At 40.5% G+C, this 20,502-nt stretch overlaps 1 protein-coding gene across 1 annotated transcript in view; it reads right to left on the reverse strand.

Annotated features, from left to right (window-relative positions):
* Odad2 (outer dynein arm docking complex subunit 2) overlaps positions 1-20,502 on the reverse strand; it is a 151,969-nt gene that overhangs the window by 104,826 nt on the left and 26,641 nt on the right. Inside the window, exons 8-11 of the mRNA XM_041641543.1 lie at positions 19,583-19,776; positions 19,077-19,082; positions 16,583-16,669; positions 15,187-15,334 (exon numbers count right to left, since the gene is read on the reverse strand). Of these exons, the coding sequence (XP_041497477.1) occupies positions 15,187-15,334; positions 16,583-16,669; positions 19,077-19,082; positions 19,583-19,776 (435 nt within the window). The remainder of the gene's footprint in view (positions 1-15,186; positions 15,335-16,582; positions 16,670-19,076; positions 19,083-19,582; positions 19,777-20,502) is intronic.

Genomic DNA, 20,502 nt, shown 5'->3' on the forward strand with positions numbered 1-20,502 from the left:
TAAAATTCATTATTTATAACAAGCACCCAAAAGGTGTGATCATACATTCTTCTGAATTATCTATTTCTAGACCAATGTCAGAATCAAAGAAAAGGTTCAAATTTATTGATATGAAGTTAGAGCCTTATAGAAAAAATTCTGTAAATCAACTTTTTCTGAAAATCTGGAAACATATTCATAGGTTTGAGGGATTTTTTTAGAACAGTTTTATATTAGGAAAAGTTAGTTTTTCCACATTTCAGGATTTCCTTCGACTCTTGACACTGACCACGCTCCCAAAAGGATTATAAATCTTTCAGAATGAATACCAGTAGACGGGAGCCAAAACATCTAACAATCATTGCCATTCCTTTAAATACCAGATTTGTAAAGAATTCTAAGGGTTCCTTCTGCTTTGTCTAGACCCATAAACATCTAGCCAAGCAGAAGCTGCACACCTTTGTCTACCTTTACAATTAAATCTGCCGATAACATAATTAGTTGCCAATACTTAATTTTCACATTTTGTCACACACTTGCATCTGTAGAGTTTTAAAAGCTGGAGAAAACATAGAAAAATATATTTTACTAGCTTCTGAAGGGGATTCAGAAATGTATCCCATAAACTTTTCCATTTCTGAAATGAATACAATTCTTTTGCTGTTTGACTTCCGGCCCCGTGCCTCCTCACACGTCTCCAGCCTCCGCCATCTGTAATTCATCTTTCTTTCTTCAGCTAGGAGGTGTTTGTCCACTGTTACATCAGCTTACAACATACAGAGCTAAAATACATGCTCCCGTTGCTCCTCTCCTTCTCTCTCCCCTCCTTAACCTCTTTGCTTTTCTTTACACAATTTTATTATGAATATTATTTTTATATTTGTTTGGGTGTGGATTGTCATGGACTACTCATACTAACCATAGACTCTAGCTACAATTTCAACCCATGTTTTGGCTGGACAAATTTAAACATCTACCCTGGTCATGGGAACTGCTAAGCAAGTCATTCTGGTTTTTTACATGCATGAAAGAAATTTTTTAAATTGCTTTTATTTCTTTACAGTGAGCAAACTGTTTGCTTACAGTAAAAACTTGAGTGAATTAGTACTTTATATAACATTTTTTGCATGTGTGTGGATGTTCACTTGTGTGTAGGTGCCCGTGTTTGTATCCATGTGGAGGCCAGAAGCTCTCTCCATCTTACATATATTGGAGCACAGTCTCACACTTGATTTTGCCAATTCACATACTCTTGCTCACTGGCTTGCTGTGGGGCTCCGCCTCCCATATACTGGGAATATAGGCAGGTCCCTAAGCTCGTCTGGCATTTACAGGAGTGTTATGGAGCCCATCTCCTCGCCTCCTGCATGCACAGCAAGGGCTTTACTTCCACTGAGCCATCACCCAGCTCAAAATTTCTTTTTGAAAAGCAAAATGAATAAAGCTATTTTTCTAAACAATAAGATCTTTGAAATCAGAAATAGTATACTATTCACAGTACAGTGTAAGACCTCATCTCACTGTCTATGAGGAAAAATACATGCTGTGATAAATAATACTTTTGAGCTGCTTTAAATTATTTTGTATCTTTTTGTTAGCATGCTCACTATTTGCCCAATCTGATGATAAGCACTAGATACAAGTAAACAAAAGCAGACTTGATCCTGGTATTCCTGGAATTTAGGGGGTTAGTGGAAGAGAAAGCGTTTTAATTTTTAAATTAAAACATAAATAAAAAAATAAACCTTATTATAAAAGTCTTAAAGTAAAAAAATAATATTGGAATGTCTACAAATCTTAAAGAAATTCTATGCAGTTAGAAGGAATAAAATTTTTGTCTGGAAAGTACCCAGAGACATGGGCAACACAGATGAATCTATCCCATCATCACGTGAAAGAAGCAAGCCTAAACTGAAATCTGTGTAAAGTAGGAATTCACTGGTAGCAGAGGAAGGGGCATGGTATATGTTCAGAAGCCCTGGGTGGTGTGTAGCAAGACCTAGTTAAGAGCTCTTACGATCAACGTGAACTAATAATAATCCTGAGTAATGATGTGGGACACAATGAGCCAAGAACCCAAGCGAGCAACCATAGTTCTTGTTCAGGGGCCAAGCTGAAGGCTTTAATCTTTAATATTTGAGACAGTGTCTCCCTCTGCAACCCTGGCTGGTCTTCAGTTTCTGACTCTCGTGCATCTACTTCCTTAATAGCGGGATCATGGTGTGTGCTACCGTACCCAGATGGATTTTAATCTTCATTTCAAGATTGGCCAAGATGAACCAATGACATCTCTAAAACATTGCCCCAGCTGCAGGAGTTCCCAGCTGGAAGCGCTAAAAGTGGACATGCAGAAACATTTGGCTTATTGAAAATTTTCTGAGAGAAGAGGGAGCCTAGAGTGGGAGGCTGAGGTGATTCATCGTGTGCCACAAGGGCACTTTGGAAATGAAAGTTTGTTGAATTCTCCTTTGCTCGGAAAGGAAACTCCAAAGACAATAGAGATGCAGCGTCCTCATGGGGACATATGGTCAGGGACCCCTTGACCCAGTGATGCAGCAAGGACCACAGAGGCATATCCCAGCCAGACACGTCTCTTGTACCATTCCCCACAACCTGCAATCAAGAAACAGAGGGATGCCTGGTAAGGAAGCCACACAGCCATTACCACACATTCAGCTGGCCTTTGATTTTCTCAGTGTTTTCCCGCCAAACACTCAGAAACCAAGAGAAGTGAACCCCTTCCAGTGTCTGCCCATTAATGATGACAGAGGGCCCAGTGCCCGCAGAGCTTGGAGAGTCTGCCAGGATCAGAAATGGCTAAAGATATTCAAGTGACTGGCATATGACCAAGCGAGTCAAAGCAGTAAAAATGCATTGCTTGGCCTTCTGTTTATTTACAAATCTATTTTATACTGATGAGTCAGCACTCATAAACCTAAGACTCAACAGAACACCAAGGAAAAAGAGAAAATAATGTTTATTTTTTAAAAGCAAAAGAAAAGTGTGTGTGTGTTTAATGAAAATTAGAATCAAGCTATCACTACAGAAACTTACAAAATTTTTGACTTAAATTGGATAGGCATCAATACAAGGATTCTATATGCATTTCTTTAAAATAGCTAGGGACATTTGTGGAAATTGACAGCTTACTGGAGCATTTTAGTGACTACAGTGTGGAAAAATTGTAGCTAATGTAATTGCCTTCCTAAAAAGTTACAAGAGAATAGCTCAATAATTACAATATTTAATGAAATAATTCAGTAAAGAAGTTATGCACATGGATAACATTTAAAATAAATGACTGAATATATATCCTCAGAAAAATTAACAAAATTGGACAGTATAAAAAATTCCCATATTGGTATTAATAGCAAGAAGTCTATAAATAAATAGAAATGGGCCTTCTCAAACTTTAGGGTACACATATTCTTCCCTTTTGAAAACAACTTTATTGGCTCTGGGGAGAGTAAAGTGCTTTTTTTATAAGCACATGGACCTGAATTTGGAAACCCAGAACCCACAGGAAAAACATGTGTGGATCCTTTAACCCCAGCACTGGGACTAGGGGGAGAAAATGGAACCTTGGAGCTCATTGGTAAGTAAGCCTATTGAAATCAGTGAGCTTTATAGTCAAAGAGAGACCCTGTCACAAAAATTAATGTGGGGTGCAATTAAGGAAGACAGAGTTGTTGACTTCTGACCTTACACACTTGCACACCTGCACACACCTATGTGTATATACCCATATGAACACATCTATATAATAATACACTCACAAACATAAAACTTTATTGGGATAAATTGATATACAAACATTTGTAATATATATAATTTGATGATTTATGTGGGTATCAGGGTTGCGTTCCAGGAATCCCATTTTGAATCCTCATACTTGTGAAACAAACATCCACTGATTGATCTCCCTAGCCCAAGCCTCTTGAATTATTTAAGTGCGAGCATATAGTGCAGATTCCCATTACTTCTTTTTAAGACAGAGTATCTCAATTTTGATTTCTGTTGCTGTTATAAGCTACCTGGTGTAAGCGATGTAAAGGATAAAAGTCTTAAGTTCACCATTTTCCATGGGTCCAGTCTATCAAGTTGGCAGATTGACGCACTGGTCCCATCACACCCACATTTGGGAGACTAAGAGAAAAGAACAAATGTTCTAACCTCACGGTTTCCTTTTATATAGTCCAGGGTCCCAGTCTAGGGAATAAAGTCACCAACACTGAGTCTTCCCTGCTTCACTCTACCTATTCAAAATAATCCTCCACTGGCAAGCCCAGAGAGGCCTGTCTCCCTGGTGAGTTCACGTCTCATTAAGTTGACCATTGAGGCTAACCACCACATGGGGTCTGGGTTGATAGTCAAGGTTGGCCCTTTGAACTTCTTATATAACACAGGCCTATCAGCAGGGCAACAAGACTAGAAGAATTCTGGGAAGAGGAAAGGCTAAGTCTGCAGACACCAAACAGATGAAGAGGAAGTAAGATGAGAATGCCTCACTGATGAAGGGTATCGAGCCAGATGGCTAACACAGACAAGAATTATAGATTAATTTAAGTTGTAAGAGCTAGTTAATAATAAGCCTGAGGTAATAGGTATATAATTGTTATATGCTTCTGTGTGTTTCTTTGGGACTGAATGACTGTGGGAGCAAGTGGGACAGAAACTCCATCTACACAGGCTGACCTTGAATGTCTCAGTCTTACACTACTGGGGTTATAGGTGTGTATAGGTGTGTGACTTAAATGTATTCACATCTTATTCAAGTGAAAATTTCCACACATTAGACAAGTCCACATTAGAGCTATCAAGAATTTGAATTCTCTGTTCATTCCTGTAATACCTTTCAAAGACTCTCTCCCATAGAAGTAGAGCATGTATCGAGGATGCATCCAGATTTTGCAGTATGACTAGAGTAAAAATTAGATGTTGCCACTAAGGGAACTGTTAAACAAATTAATGTTTACCTATAATGAAACTTTATATGATAATTAAAAGGACCAAACCATAGCACAATATTAAATATAAAAAGAACAATGTAAGCTGGACATGGTCTTTTGCACCTATAATGTCAGCACTCAAGTGACTGAGGCAGGAGCATTGCCATTAGTTCACAGACAGCCCACACTAAATATTGAGTTTCAGGTCATCATGGACTAGTGAGTAAGATCTTGTCTCAAAAAGCAAACATAAGGGTGTGGCTTTATTGTATAAATTATGAAATATCTGTAAAAAAAAGCCTTCATTCACTCAACTTGGATTTTCACAGTGAACATGCTAACTAGTTTACCATTTCTATAATTTTTAAGAGCTTAAACCAAAGAGGGACTATATAAGTTACATATGCTGCTGTTCTGTGCATTGAAGAAATATTGGCAGGCCACAGCAGACAGCCACACCCACCCAGAGAGCAAGGCTGGGAAAGGAGCCACAGCCTTGACAGCCTTGCTAGCACAAATCTCAAAAGCTAGTGGACCAAGAAGGGATATGAGACTCCCATTTTCCTGCAAACACACAGTGTCTACTAATGATTATGACAAATCTGTCTACATGCAGTTGTAAAGTACATGAGCTAGGCTAAATTGGGCACCACTCACTCCTGTTTAGTTTTTCATATAAAAGCATCTGTAACATGAAGTCATATTTTTAAAAACAAAAGGCAAAGTGGTCCTTCACATTATACAAACTGGGAACCAGCCAGAGCAAATTTTCTCCAATCAAACAATTTTTGGAGAAAGCACATTTTGGGGGAACAAATATGGTACAACAGACACATCAGGGATGGATTTCCTCAAAAATCTATTACATGCTCAGGTCATACAACACAAATATCTTATGAATAACTAAATGACTAGCTCACACTAACTGCTCATGAAGCACAAAGGATGAATGAGGAAATGAGTTAAAGCCCAGGAATTTCCCCAAGATTTCTTTTCCCACTTGGGGAGAAAGAGTGCTGGAGATGGAAATCAAAGCCTTGAGTATTCTAAGTGCAAGTACTAACACTTGCAGGAATTTCACTCTGTGTGTGTGTGTGTGTGTGTGTGTGTGTGTGTGTGTGTGTGTGAGAGAGAGAGAGAGAGAGAGAGAGTCTGTGTGTGTGTTTGTGTGTGAGAGAGAGAATGTGTGTGTGTGTTTGAGAGAGAGAGAGAGAGAGATAAAGAGAGAGAGAGAGATAATATTTTGTTTGTATCTTTGTTTTTGTGATGGGGGTCTTGCCCTCATTGACCTCCAATTCTTGGGCAGAGTGAGTCACTGAGACTACAAGCAAGTGCCATTGTGCCTAGCTGGACATTTTGAGCATTGCCACCTTGGTGGTTAGGCTGATGTGGTGATGTGACGGTGTGTGCTGGCTGCTCCAGTGGTCAGGAGTCAGTAGCACTGCATTAGCACACTCAGTTCATTACTCTGCTTCCCCCAAATTTATAAAATACAGAAGGGCAAAGGGGGATAAAAAGCTGAAAGCTAAAAATGTCATTCATTTGTGGAGTGCAGAGTCACCACTGGGGAGGCTGTGCTTTCTCCCTTCTTCATCTCCTTTGTGATTAAAAACCAAAAACAAAAACAAAACACAAAATGACATAAGCTCTGAGACCTGATGACATCATTTTGATCTCTAGGGCCCACAGGTATGAAGACAGAATTGACTCCAGCAAGTTGTCCTCTGAACTCTGTACTTACATTGTGCTGTTTGCACAGTGTGTGTTTATGCGTGTGTGCTCACCCATACTCACATAAATTAATCAATTAAGTAAAAAAATGCAATGGGACAAATTCTTTTGGGGATGATATGAGCTTATACATATTTCACGTAGTCTAAAAACATAAAACGTATTCATTCAAACATGGTAACATTTATGAAAACATAAATATGAGCTACTATGTAGAATTTTTATAGATAAAGTGATTTAAGCATGATTCCTAACAGATATCGGGGTGGGGACATAAGTACATGTCAGAGGTTGACATCAGACTGTCCTAATTACTCCTGCTTTATGTTTTGGCTAGACTGGCTGCAGGTGAGCTCCCGGGAGATACCTGTCTACTCACCCTCTAGCTCTGAGGTGACAGTGTTGTAGTACTGTACACAGCTAGAGATCCAAACCCAGGTCCTCACACTTGCAAACACGACCCACCCTGCCATCCTTCCAGACCCTCTAAGAGGGCGTTTCCAAAGGCACTTACTCTATCTCGGAGGAACCCACATGAGTGAGATAGCTTGCACAATCTTAAAAATATTACTCTGGACAGCAAGACTTTTTTCACAGCTTCAGTTTACTGGATTCGTGAACAGTGACCACTGCTTTCCATCTTTAAATGGCCCCTTTTAAGAAAAACTGGACTACCACTGTTCTCACTCTCCTTAAAATCTAGTCAAAGAACACGCCAATGCTGCATTCCAAAAACGGATACCAAGTCCTTTTATAAAAGCTCCTGTTCAGTCTCTCACTCAAATGAAGCAATGCAAATGAGAGAGAAGATGAAGCAATGTCTACAAGGCTCCTGGGTTCTGAGTTTCTTGACAGTGGGACAGAATCACCAGGCAACAGGCAATAAAGATAGAAGAAGCTGGATGTGGTCCCAGCCCGCAGCCGCCTTCTGTGTGGCCTGTAGCAAAGGATTTCTCAGCTTTTCCACCAATGAAACAAGGATCAAACCTGCCACTCCAAATCTAAGACACAAGTAATGGGAATGGAATTTAATTAAGTGTAATTGACTGCAAAGTACATCAAATTCCTACAATAAAAAAAAAAACATTTAATTCCCAATTACCACTCAGAACTTGTTAACCAGTTAAGGGGAAGTGTGTGTGTGTGTGTGTGTGTGTGTGTGTGTGTGTTAGGAACGGAACACCAGTAAAGCATCTTCAACAAAGAATTTTAAACTGGAAGCACATCTATTGCCAAGAACGCCCCTTGAGTCCTGGGTGCCTCTCTTGTAGCTATAGCCTTATGGTCTTTCTGAAGAATGTCTTACAGATGTCAGTCTGAAGTCAGATCTCCTCCCTACTAACTTTGGAGACTTCCAGAACCTTTATTTTTCATAGCCTTAAATTCTAAACGTGTGGATATGGAACTGAACAGAAGAGTGACTTCCACAGTACATGAATCATGTGATAAGAAATGCATGTGGGTATGCTATGTGTATGACAGTAGAGAGTGGCCTCCTGTGTATCATGCTGGAGAGTGGTCTCCTGTGCATGACAATGGAGAGTGGTCTCCTTTTGTATGATGATGGAGACTGGAGCTTCTGTGTATGACGCTGGACAATGGTCTCCTGTGTATGATGCTGGAGAGTGGTCTGCTGTGTCTGACAGTGGAGAGTGGTCTCCTGTGTCTGACAGTGGAGAGCAGTGCTCCTGTGTCTGACAGTGGAGAGTGGTCTCCTGTGTATGACACTGGAGAGTGGTCTCCTGTGTCTGACAGTGGAGAGTGGTCTCCTGTGTATGACGCTGGAGAGTGGTCTCCTGTGTATGACGCTGGAGAGTGGTCTCCTGTGTATGATGCTGGAGAGTGGTCTCCTGTGTCTGACAGTGGAGAGTGGTCTCCTGTGTATGACACTGGAGAGTGGTCTCCTGTGTCTGACAGTGGAGAGTGGTCTCCTGTGTATGACGCTGGAGAGTGGTCTCCTGTGTATGACGCTGGAGAGTGGTCTCCTGTGTATGATGCTGGAGAGTGGTCTCCTGTGTCTGACAGTGGAGAGTGGTCTCCTGTGTATGACGCTGGAGAGTGGAGCTCCTCTGCCCACTCTTCTAGCAGAACTCTTCAAGGAAGGGAGCATCTAAATAAATAGCCCTCGGACCCCACCCTGTGTTCCTCTATTATTGTATAAGTGTGCAAGGATCAGACCCACTGAGCACAACACTTTAATGTCTCCAACATTGATCTTAATGTCACCTTATTGAACCTAAAACTGAGACCAGAGTGGCACATATGTCCTCCCCAGGCAACAGTCCAGGAAATGCCAATTGGTGAGAAAAACATAATCCCAGATGCCACCAGAAATGCCTCAAAACTAACAAAGTTGTGTTCTTAGCATCACCTCAATTGCCTTTATTTTCTCCTCAATTTATAGTTAAAGCTGAACAGAATTGACATAGAAATAAATTTGCAGTCTTTTATCCTGGGGTGAAGTCATTCATTTTTCAGTTAAGGCCATGTACACTAATGTGTTTGAAAGTCAAACCTTGAATTTCAAACTTCCTGTGCCCCTTCTGACTTTACAGGAGAAAATCTATTCATCTGTATCAGTTTGTGACAACTCTTGTGAATGATAAACCCTCTTTTCCCAACAATTGATTCTCTGATCTCAGGAGTTTTTCCACATACCAGGTTTAGAAGTGAATGAAATATCACTGGGAAGCTAGGGATTCTGAAGAACTGTAGTGCAGACATTAAGACACCAGTGCCTCTAGTTATTAGAAATCATCAAAATCTTTTTTTTTTTAGCAAGATTTTAAAGCCAGTGGATGAAGGGGTTAGCTATGTCAAAACAGCAAGTACAAGAATAAAAGTAAGTGTATCTCTAAGGAGTATGGGAGCTAAAAGAGGGTGGGGGAGAGTTGGGAGAGCTGTCCACTGAAGGAACTCTGACTCGGAGGTAAGACTAAACTGTTGTCCAGAGACTGAGAGTAAGCACAGAGGAGCACTGCACCCAGTAACCTCACCTGCCTTTGCACCATTTAGGCAGAAGTTTGAGGGTCAAGCTTGCGATCCTTGGCAAGGTAGCCTGCTGAGAAGAAATGAATTAAATAGGACCTCTCTACTGAAGAAGCAGCTGAGAAGTTAGACCACCTGAGCTGTCATGGTAACGAAACACAGAACGTAGGTACTTCTCAGTAGGGGGTTAAATAGAATGGTGGCACTTCCCTCAGAGTTAGATTGCCTTACACAGGATACCATCTTGAACATGCATGATCTCAGGAGCTAAGCAGGTCACCCTGGTTAGTACTTGGGTTCTATACACTCATCAGCTAGGGGGACAAAAGAAGTTGGATGTTTGCTGAGTAAAATAAAAATGTAGTGTAATCCTTAATTAAAAAATTAAATTGTGTTCTAAAGACCCAGAAGAAGTGTGTGTGTGTGTGTGTGTGTGTAAAATTTTCAACTTGAAGTAAGTGTAGGTTAAAGCCTAATATTTCAATATCAACTCCCTTTTCTTATATGCCAGGATCTGAGCTCATAGGCTGGATAAATAACAAGCTCAAGTTCGTTGACCTGTTTCAATATTAATGAGCTCATCAATTTTTTTCAACAGCGCTGACATTCTATCCTTGGAAAATGGTAGGGAGAAAGTAAGGTCAACATTACCATTTCTTTGCTAGTTTAAGTCTACATTGGAGCTATAATTTTATAAATTAAAATATCAGGTATGTTTATTTTGAGATTACCTAGAGACTTCCAATTTTGCATTTCAGAGACTTTTTAATATCCTTTTGTGTCTCTGTATAAAACAGTTACCTGTGTCAAAAACCTTGAAACCATTTGTAGATCTACTTTCCTTCTTATTGGCTATGTTAAGCGTATTTACCTGTGGGAGCTATAAGAATTCTGAGCAATTTAGTGTCTGGCCAAAAGTATCACATTTGCACATGATTTTCTGATGAATAACTTGTGTGAGCTTAAGTAGCACTTCATCAATAAATGTTTTTCTTAGCTGTTCTGGGACAGAAACAGCACATCCCCATTTGGCCCCCAACTATATGGATTTGTCCTAAGCAGCTGAATAACTCAAGGTAGCATTCTATAACCAAGCCATTAAGAGACACTTTGCTATGGTCCCAGGATGCCATCTGGGATGCCATGTGCTCCATTGCCCAGTACCTTCCTATTCGACCCTAAAGGCCAAAATTCTTCCAGTTCTTAGCACCAGTATCATTGGCAACTGGCTTCTTTTTACTTAACGATGGTAAGTCTATCCTTCAATACATTAACTCCCTGTATTTTCCTCTTTTTATTGTTTTGCTAGAAATTTTAAAGCAAAACTTGAGGGCCACCTGGGCAAGAGAACAAGACTCCACACCGTGCAACTTCTATGGTCATGATCATACACTGTAGAAATAATTATCACTGTCAGCATTACCGTGGACTCTGTGCTAAGCACTTCAGATGTATTATGCTACATTTAACATTCATTGTGATCCTGACATTCAAACACTTCCCCCCTCTTTAACAATGAGGACGCTGAAGTCAATAAACGTTGTATAACCTGAAGCTGCTAAGCTGGTACATAGGGTCCCACTGACATCTTTCCAACATCAAAAACCATGCTTCTGCCTACCCCATTGTCCCACCTCTTGGCTGTTCTCATGTTTCTGCCCCCTTTGACTCTTCCTTTACTCATGAAAAAGAAAAGGACAATGGATGGCAAGAAAACCTCAAGTCTGTCCTATTCTTTTCCCAAAGCACCAGGTATGAACCAGAATGGTCTGTTATACTCAAGATGGCCAACTTCAGCCTTGTGGCCTGTGATGTTCACTGATGTCAGTTTTTTTCCCTATCTGATACAATAAGAGTTACGGTGTCAGATGCGGTGGCTATAGCCTGTAATCCCAGCACTCAGGAGGTACAGGGAAATGGTTTCAAGTACAAGGCCAGTCTAGGTTACTTACCTAGACTGCTCTGACCAGACAAATGAAAAAAGGAGGACTGGGCAGCTCTGTAGCTGGGTCAAGGAGCAAACACAAACTGGGAATGTGTCCTGTGCTATGTGTGTGCTACACACCCTTCTGTGCTCCACTAATACTTTCAAATGCCCAACAAACAAGAATCTTCAAGTTTAGAAAATTTTTAAAAAGTGAAATTTGTAGAAATTCTCAGAAACTCCTCAAATCATAAGGTATTCCATATCTTTCTTAACATTTTATTCCTATGTTTTTAAGTAGCAAGACCATAATAATAGAGGAATGCTGTTTCTTGTTTTGCTTCCAGGTTCATGTTCCATTTTTTTCAGACCCACCTGCCCGGGAAGAGCACTAGGCACAGTAAGCTGGGCCCTCCTTTGCCAATTAGCAAATTTTGCATGCAAATGGATGGAAATAGAAAATACTATCTTGAGTGAAGTAACCCAGACCCAAAAAGATGAACATGGGATGTACTCACTCATAATTGGTTTCTAGCCATAAATAAAGAACCTTCATCTGGTGATGGATGGAGATAGAGACAGAGACCCACACTGGAGCACTGGACTGAGCTCCCAAAGTCCCAATGAGGAACAGAAGGAGGGAGAAGATGAGCAAGGAAGTCAGGACCACGAGGGGTGCACCCACCCACTGAGACAATGGGGCTGATCTAATGGGAGCTCACCAAGGCCAGCTGGACTGTGACTGAAAAAGCAGGGGATAAAACCGGACTCTCTGAACATGGCGGATAATGAGGGCTGCTGAGAAGCCAAGGACAATGGCACTGGGTTTTGATCCTACTACATGTTCTGGCTTTGTGGGAGCCTAGCCAGTTTGGATGTTCACCTTCCTAGACCAGGACGGAGGGGGGAGGACTTTGGACTTTCCACAGGGCAGGGAACCCTGACTGCTCTTCAGACTTGAGAGGGAGGGGGAGAGGAGTGGGGGGAGTTGGAGAGGTGTGGGGGGACGGGGAGAGGAGTGGGAGGCTGGGAGGAGGCGGAAATTTTTTTTCTCAATAAAAAAAAAAAAGAAAAGAAAACACCCCACAGACACCACAGACCAATGTGATGGATGCAATTCCTCAATCGAGGTTCTCCCTACCCAGGTGTATCAAGGTGACAACCAAAACTAGCCATTATATATGCCCTAGAGTGGGATAATTGGGCTAAAATTCTATGTTCAGTTCCCTGAGAAACTCCATTTTGTTTCCTGCAGTCATTGCATTAGCCTACAAACCACCAACTATGCGTGTGTGGGAAGGGGTGTCAGAGTTCCCTTTTCTCCGTACCCTTGTAGAATTCATTATATTTCCACTTTCTGACAGCTGCCACTCAAGCAGATAGAGGGGCTATCTCATATCTCATAACTATGATTTTCATCTCCCCAATACTTAGTGATGATAAGAATTTTTTCATGTTGTCTTGACCAGTGTGTAGGCTTGCTTTGGAGAAATGCCTGGTTAGGTTATTTGTCTATTTATTTACTGGATTGTTTTCTTGCAATTGAGCTGAGTTCTTTATATAATTTGTATATTAGCCCCTCATCAGACACATGGTTTGAAAACATTTTCTTCCCAATTATGCAATATTGTCTCACCCTTATATTTCCCTTGCTATTCTATTTGACCCAATTTCATTAGTTTCTTTTTTATCTTCCTCTCTCGTGTTTATATTTTTGAAGTCATGTTATGGAATCTTTGCTGAAACTGTTATCTAAGAGAACAGCTTGTTTTCTTTCTAGTAGTCTTACAATTTCTAGTGTTCCATTGTCATATACTTTTGTATGTTATATGAAAGAAGAGTCCAATTTCATTTTTTCTCTTTTGCATGTGTAGGTATATGTGGTATTTGTATGTATGTTCTTGTTCAGATGAATATAAGTACACATATTTATGCACACTCATATGAACATGTGTGTGGAGACAAGATGTTAACATAGCACATCTTTTTTATTGTTTGAGAATTTCATATATGCCTAGAATGTGTTTTGATCAACCTCCCCCATTCCTTCATTTTCAATTTATTCCTATTTGCCCTCAATTCCTTCCCAAATTTATATACTCTTAAAAAACAAAACAAATAAACCACTGAGTCCACTGAATGCAGCCATTATGTGCAGAGTTATACTGGAGCATAGATGACCGCATAGGAGACACATCTCTGAAGAAAACTGACTCTTTTCCTGAAGCCATCAGTTGTGAATTGCTAAGGGTAGGCCTTCACGAGGCCCTTCCCCATCTACAAAGAGATTTCAGCTGATTTATCTTGTTCAGGAAGTCACAGATGCTGTGAACTCATATGTTAAAAAGCCATGCCACATCTGACAAATATCGTTCCACTGCAGTGATCCACTTTCAATCTTTACATCCAATCTTTGGTGATCACCGTTGAGCCGTGTGGGGAGGGTATGTTATCACATATGGATTTCAAGTTTAGATGTGAGCACTCTATAGTAATTTACTCTGCACATTAAACAGCTCGGGGTCTGTGTTTTGGCTAATCACCATCTGTTGCAAAAATAAACTTCTCCTATGGCTGAGAGATACACTAATCTATGGATATAAAGATATGAACTTAGGGAGAAGTTTAATACTATGTCCATTTAGCAGAATAATAGTGTTAGATCCTGCTTAGCACCTATGACCTATTCAACCATGGATTTTTGATCTATTCAGTGGTACTAGGCATGAGTTTCCTTTTGTAGAGATGGACTTAAGCCAATTAGAAAGTAGTTGGTTATTCCCATAACACTTGTGCCATTATTGAATCAGTGGCATATTTTACCAGGCCAGTCATTATTGTAGTTCATTAGTTTCATTGTTAGGAAGAGTGTAGATGACTTTTCTTCCCTGATAATACGCATAGAAAATTTCAAAATTATGAAAGTTGTAAACAGGGATGAAGCTTCCAGATCAGTACCACCTTTGTTTCTCCATGCTCTATGACTCAAATACATGATGTCTTCAATAATAGAGTATTGTCATTATGTTCTAGAGTAACCAAGAGCAATGGAAATATCCTGTAATGTTTGGGAAGGAGAGTTCATGGGGCCTCACTGACCAACACCTTAAGAATTAAACCATAACTTGTACTGTAGTACTGCAATGTATGGGAGACACATTTTCTCCCCATTATAAGATAATTCCATTTTAAGTTCCTTTTTGCATATGTCTATGTCTTGGTAAGCTTCTAAAGTAGGTTTCCATGTGGATTTTTAAGGGTCTTCAGGGTTTCTTATCCTTACTGTACTCCTCCTCTGCCCTGCCCTCCCCTGCTCTGCCCTGTTCCTATCTCATTTAACCCTTCATTTTCTATTATTTCTCTTCCTTGTCATACCAACTGCATGCCATCTCTATCTCCTCACTAGTGTATTGCCTTCTGTGGATACTCCATTTTACACACATATCTAAAGGTTCAAAGTTAGTATCCACACATCAGAGAGAACATGCGTTCCTGGTCTGTATAGGTCCAGGTTACCTCACTCAATTATTACTTCCAGCTCCATCCATTTACCTGAGAATTTCACAATGGATTTCCACGGAATACTGTAAACACAGCATGGAAGGTTTTTCTTACCTTTAAATATTTCACCAGCTTCTGAATCTGCCAGTATTCCGATGGCAAGTCAGCATTGGCTTCTTGGCGGTGGTCCGGAGGCTCCTCGTCTTCCTCACTCTCTGAGGAGCTCTCACTGGCAGTCTCCTCAACCTTCTCCCCACCCTTACTATGGAAAAGCAACAAGTCCACAGTGTAAGCTACAGTATGACCATGACTGTAACAATAATATAGCAACTGGTCTACAAACAGTGAGCAACAGATGACATCAACACCTTGTGAGCCTCAGAAGGAAGGCAAGGCTTCTTCTACACATCTACCAAAAGGCAACACTAGCAAATTGTATTCAGTATACACAAACATACACACACACACACACACACACACAGAGAGAGAGAGAGAGAGAGAGAGAGAGAGAGAGAGAGAGACCAATTTGAGCAAAGCTAATGCAGAACTATAAAAAGAGATAAATCTGAAAAGACTACAGAAAAATCAAAATACTTAAGTAACCCACAGAAAGGGAAAGGGTGGAACAGTAGAGCTAAATGAAAAACAATGTTTGAAATGGCACTCAAGCCTAGATACTGCCTATTACTGTGGAAAAGAGGCAAACAGTTGTCTGGAGTTAAAAGCGAGAGAGTAGATGTGGTTGTAATAGGGAATTAGGGAGCCCCACATGCTGGTGAAGTTCTGTGTTCTGATTGCTGTGTTCATCATGATAATTTACCCTATTATGTATGTGTAAATCACATACACACTGAAGCAATGTTCATGTCCTGGTGTTGTGACTGTACTGTGCTGTCACTGGAGGAAGGTGGGCCGAGGGTTTGAGTAGGCTACCTTTGCAGTTTCCTGTGAGTCTAGAATTATTTCAAAGTCAAAAGCTTTAAAAGTTCTTAAACACACTGAATAAATTTATTAAGTGAACCTGAAAGTAAAGCCCACATCAATGCAGTTCAGGGTCTTAAGAACTGTTTCAGCCCTAGTGTGCAAATGTTTGCATGGGAATCGCTCCCTTCTTCCTGCCACTGCACACAGCCCTAGTGTGCAAATGTTTGCATGGGAATCGCTCCCTTCTTCCTGCCACTGCTCTGAAACCCTCTAACACCAATGGCCAACCCTTCTCATTATTTTGTTTCTTTGCTAAACTGAAAATTACACCCAATGTTCATTGCTGGCCTTAGATGTCAGTAAGTAGCAAGCACTCCCTGTGATCCACAGAGCCACAGTAGAAGTATACCCTGGAATATATTTAAAGAAATCTAGCACCCTCACTTTTACTGACATCACTAGTAACCATCAGCATGTTAAGTATCCTGGGGTCATTGTATAGTACTGAGGAGGCCTGTAAATGTCATGGCAATTGTACATTATATGTGGTGGCTGTAAGAACATAGCCATACCTATTGAAACATACCGGAGTAACTGTGCACGGCCAGAGGAAACAGATGCTGATGACTTTTCAAATTTTCCTTGTTTTTCCTCTTGACTATCCTTTATGGAGCTTTTGTGGCTAAAAAAATAACAAAACAGAACTTTAGTATGTTCTGCTGGTGAATAGGATATAAATGATCAAAGTATATACAGATGGCCCCAGCACTTTCATGAACACAAACAATGCACTTTCCTGACACTGATTAGCACATTCCAGACTCGCCTCACACTTACAGGTACGTATTTGTTCTTCAAGCACAGATATGTGTTTTATGTATTGAAAAAAAATGTTGTGTGCTGTTTGGTTATACTGGCTGTGGTGGTACACACTTGTAATCTTAGCATTCCAGAGACCAAGTTCAAGGCCAGCCTGGGTTCCAGACTCCATTTTAAAACAATAAAATAAGCAGCAGCCCTTTGCCAAATATGCTATGCACTAAGAACTAGTAGCAGGGTCTTCACAGGCTGCCATGGCTCAGTGAAATCGTCATCCTAGCCCTCTCCTCAGAGGGCTTACTGCTCTCAGTCACAGGTACTAGTTTCTCACCACCACTGGCCAACATTGCTGTAGGGACTCACCTGGATCTTCAGGAATTTCTAGGCTTAGTGTGCTCCTTAGCACATACTCGGCTCTCATTAAATACAGCAGTTCATAATTAAAGATAATATTTTAAAATCCACTTCCCCATTAGCAGAGACTCACATATGTTTTTTGCAGAGCCCTTCCATATAGTTACAGAGGTAATGAAGTCAGTGGAAATCAGAAAAGTGAGGGCCTCTTCTCTTCCCATAGAACCATTCTCCTGGAGAGAGATCCTCTGCATTTAATGCTGGAACAAACCACACCCTTGATGCTTCAGAATCCCAGAAAAGGTTATTAAACCAACCATGTCACATTGAATATAAGGGTGACTATGCCATGTGCTAGTAATCCAGGCTGGCATTTGTGTTCTGTTGGCTAAAGTTTGTGAACTGCTTGCTCTAGTTGGGATCATGAGTAGCCTCTGAACAACCAAAAAAGTTTGACTCCAGCCAGTCAGTTATATATCTCATGCCTACAGGAAGCTGAAGGAGGAGAATTACCACAGGTTAGAAGTCAACCTATAGCATAAGACTCCATTAAAAGAAAGAAAGAAAGCAAGAGGGGGGATGGAAGTAGAGAAAGAAGGGAGGAAGAAATGAGGGAAAAAAGAAAGGAGGGAGAAAGGGAGGGAGGAAGGAAAGAAAGAAAGAAAAAAGGGAAAAAATTGATCTGAGATACTGATATATGGAATCTTTAGGACTGGCGTGTGACCTCATAAGAACCTGGCCACCCAGCATACTTCTCTTTGTTTCCTGACTACAAGGTAAGCAATCATACTCTGCCCTGTGTTCTTCACTGTGGACCGGATTCCAAAAAACAATCATTTACAGAGATTTTGAACTGAAATTTCTAAAATCATGAGCCATAATCAACCATTTATCTTTCTAAAATAAATAACTTGATAATGGAAACACAACAGATTTGCTCTAGGAACTTCTGACAGCTTCAGAATTTGAGTAGCAATGACACTCACATACAATGTGGTGTGTGTGTGGGGGGGAATTCATCTACATATACATCCATATTCCACATGTACAGGTGAATATATGTGCACACACATGTGGAGGTCAGAGAAAAGCGCTGTCACCTTTTATTTGAAGCAGGGTATCTTACTGCTCTGGATACAGCAAGGGGACTAAGCTGGCTGGTCAGCGGGCTCCATAGATTCCTCAGCAGTAGAACTACACTCACATACCACTATGTCTGTTATATTTTGTTTTTATTTTTGAGTTCTGGGGATTGAACTCAGGTTCTCATACTTGCAAGACAAATACTTTATTGTCATTGTCTGAGTAATTTTCTAAGCCTTTAAATAACAATAATTTTTTCAATTTTTGTTTTTACTTTTCAAAATGGGGTTTCTTTGTGTAGCCTTGGCTGTCCTGGAACTAGCTCTGTAGACCACCAGGCTTACCTCAAACTCACAAAGATCCCCCTGCCTTTGCCTCCTGAGTGCTAGAATTAAAAATGCTTACCATCACGGTCTGGCTATAATTTATAATTTTACTAACTGTATTTCTTATGTTTAGTATGTATACTGGATAATGTTATGGCAACTTGGCACAAGCTAGAGTCATCATAAATGAGGGATTCTCAATTAAGAAAATATTTCCATAGGGTTAGGCTGTAGGCAGGCAAGGCTGTGGCAAGGTATTTTTAAATTAGGGATTGATGTGGGAGGACCCAGTCCATTGTGGGTGGAATCACCCCTGGACTGGTGGCCCTGAGTTCTATAAGAAAGCAGGCTATGCAAGTTATGAGGAACAAGCCAATAAGCAGCACCCCTCCACGGCTTCTGTATCAGCTCCTGCCTCCAGGTTCCTACCCTGTGTAAGTTCTTGATCTCACTACTTTTGATGATTAACTGTTATGTGTAACTGTGAGTGAAATAAACCCCTTTCTCCCCAAGTTCCTTTTGCTTATGGTGTTATGTAAGAGCAATAGTAACCCGAAGTATCCCACTGTCCATTTTACATAGGTCTGTTAACATTGCTGAGACTCCATTCTTCCTTAAAGTATTACAGTTCTGCTTATACTATTGCTACAGAAATTTTCTTGAGGAACTCCACATAACTATAATCATATGTTTTAAATTTATATGTTTAATGTTATTTCTCAATGTATTTTAGCATTGTTTCTTTCTCATATCACTTTTTCTTGCTCACCTACTACACAAAAGAGAGCTGTGTTTTTCTTCTTCCATCATAGTGGCCAGAATACAAGCACTCGTCCTGCTACATCCTTCTGTTTCAGATATACAAAGAAGGAAAAAGGAATCACACAGCAAAGACAGGGAAATATATACTCTATTTTCTAACAAGATGTACAATTCCAGGAAAAATTAGGAAACTGTGTAGTGATTGAAGACTCATCAGAAAACCCATGTAAACAACTACATACTCTTTGTAATCAACAGTTGCTCTCCAGTTTAAGCTTGGCTCCAGTCTCTTGGTCATATGACTTTTCCCAAAGTTAATCTGGTTCTTCTCCATTTTATTCTTCTCTGAACTAGTTGCAGATAATTGGACATCTTCTGTCTTGGATTTCTCATCAACCTGAGGATCCCTCTGTTGCTCCTCATTGAATCTAATCTCCTTTATTTAAAAAGAGAGTAATGGTTACAGTGGCACCTCTGAACTACTTAATGCCTAAAACTAGAACACTCCAGTGAATCCCTAACTCTTGAATATCACCAACCTAAGAGTTGTTTCCTGCAGCAACAGTTTATACACCCAGGTGAAACATCGGACTAGCGTTTTCTGGAGAATTCAAACTACCATTGATGACACTCCAATATCATCCTATGCTAGGGGACTGCTGGAATAAAATCCTTCACAGTTAGAATGGCACATGTTTGTAATCCTGGTAATTAGAGGCTTGGGGAGAAGAATCCTGAGATCAAAGCTGTCCCTATCTATTGAGATCTTGTCTCATGAAGCAAACCAAACAGAAACCTCTAGTAATGACAGGTTGCCCAGAGGAAGGGAGTGAAAGGATGGCACTGTTGACTTTGAGGGATGGGTGGGGCTGTCACTGACATTTTCACACTGTTAAAAGCATGTAAGGGTAAAAAAAAATTAGCAAAACTAGGTTTAATAGTTCTGTTTGTCTCTGTCTGGTTGGACTAAGGTGCCTAATGCTTTTGCTCATACCAAATTATGATGGAAGAAGGTCATTGGTTAAATAAAAAGAAACTGCTTGGCCCTCATTGGTTAGAAGATAGGTGGGAGGAGTAAACAGAACAGAACGCTGGAAGAGGAAGTGAGCTCAGACTCCACAGCTCTCCTCTCAAGAGCAGACGCCTCAGGGAGACACCATGC

This window comes from Microtus oregoni, unplaced genomic scaffold, assembly GCF_018167655.1.
Source record: "Microtus oregoni isolate MIOR12 unplaced genomic scaffold, Mior012 000070F_ref0000104, whole genome shotgun sequence".
Lineage (NCBI taxonomy): Eukaryota > Metazoa > Chordata > Mammalia > Rodentia > Cricetidae > Microtus > Microtus oregoni.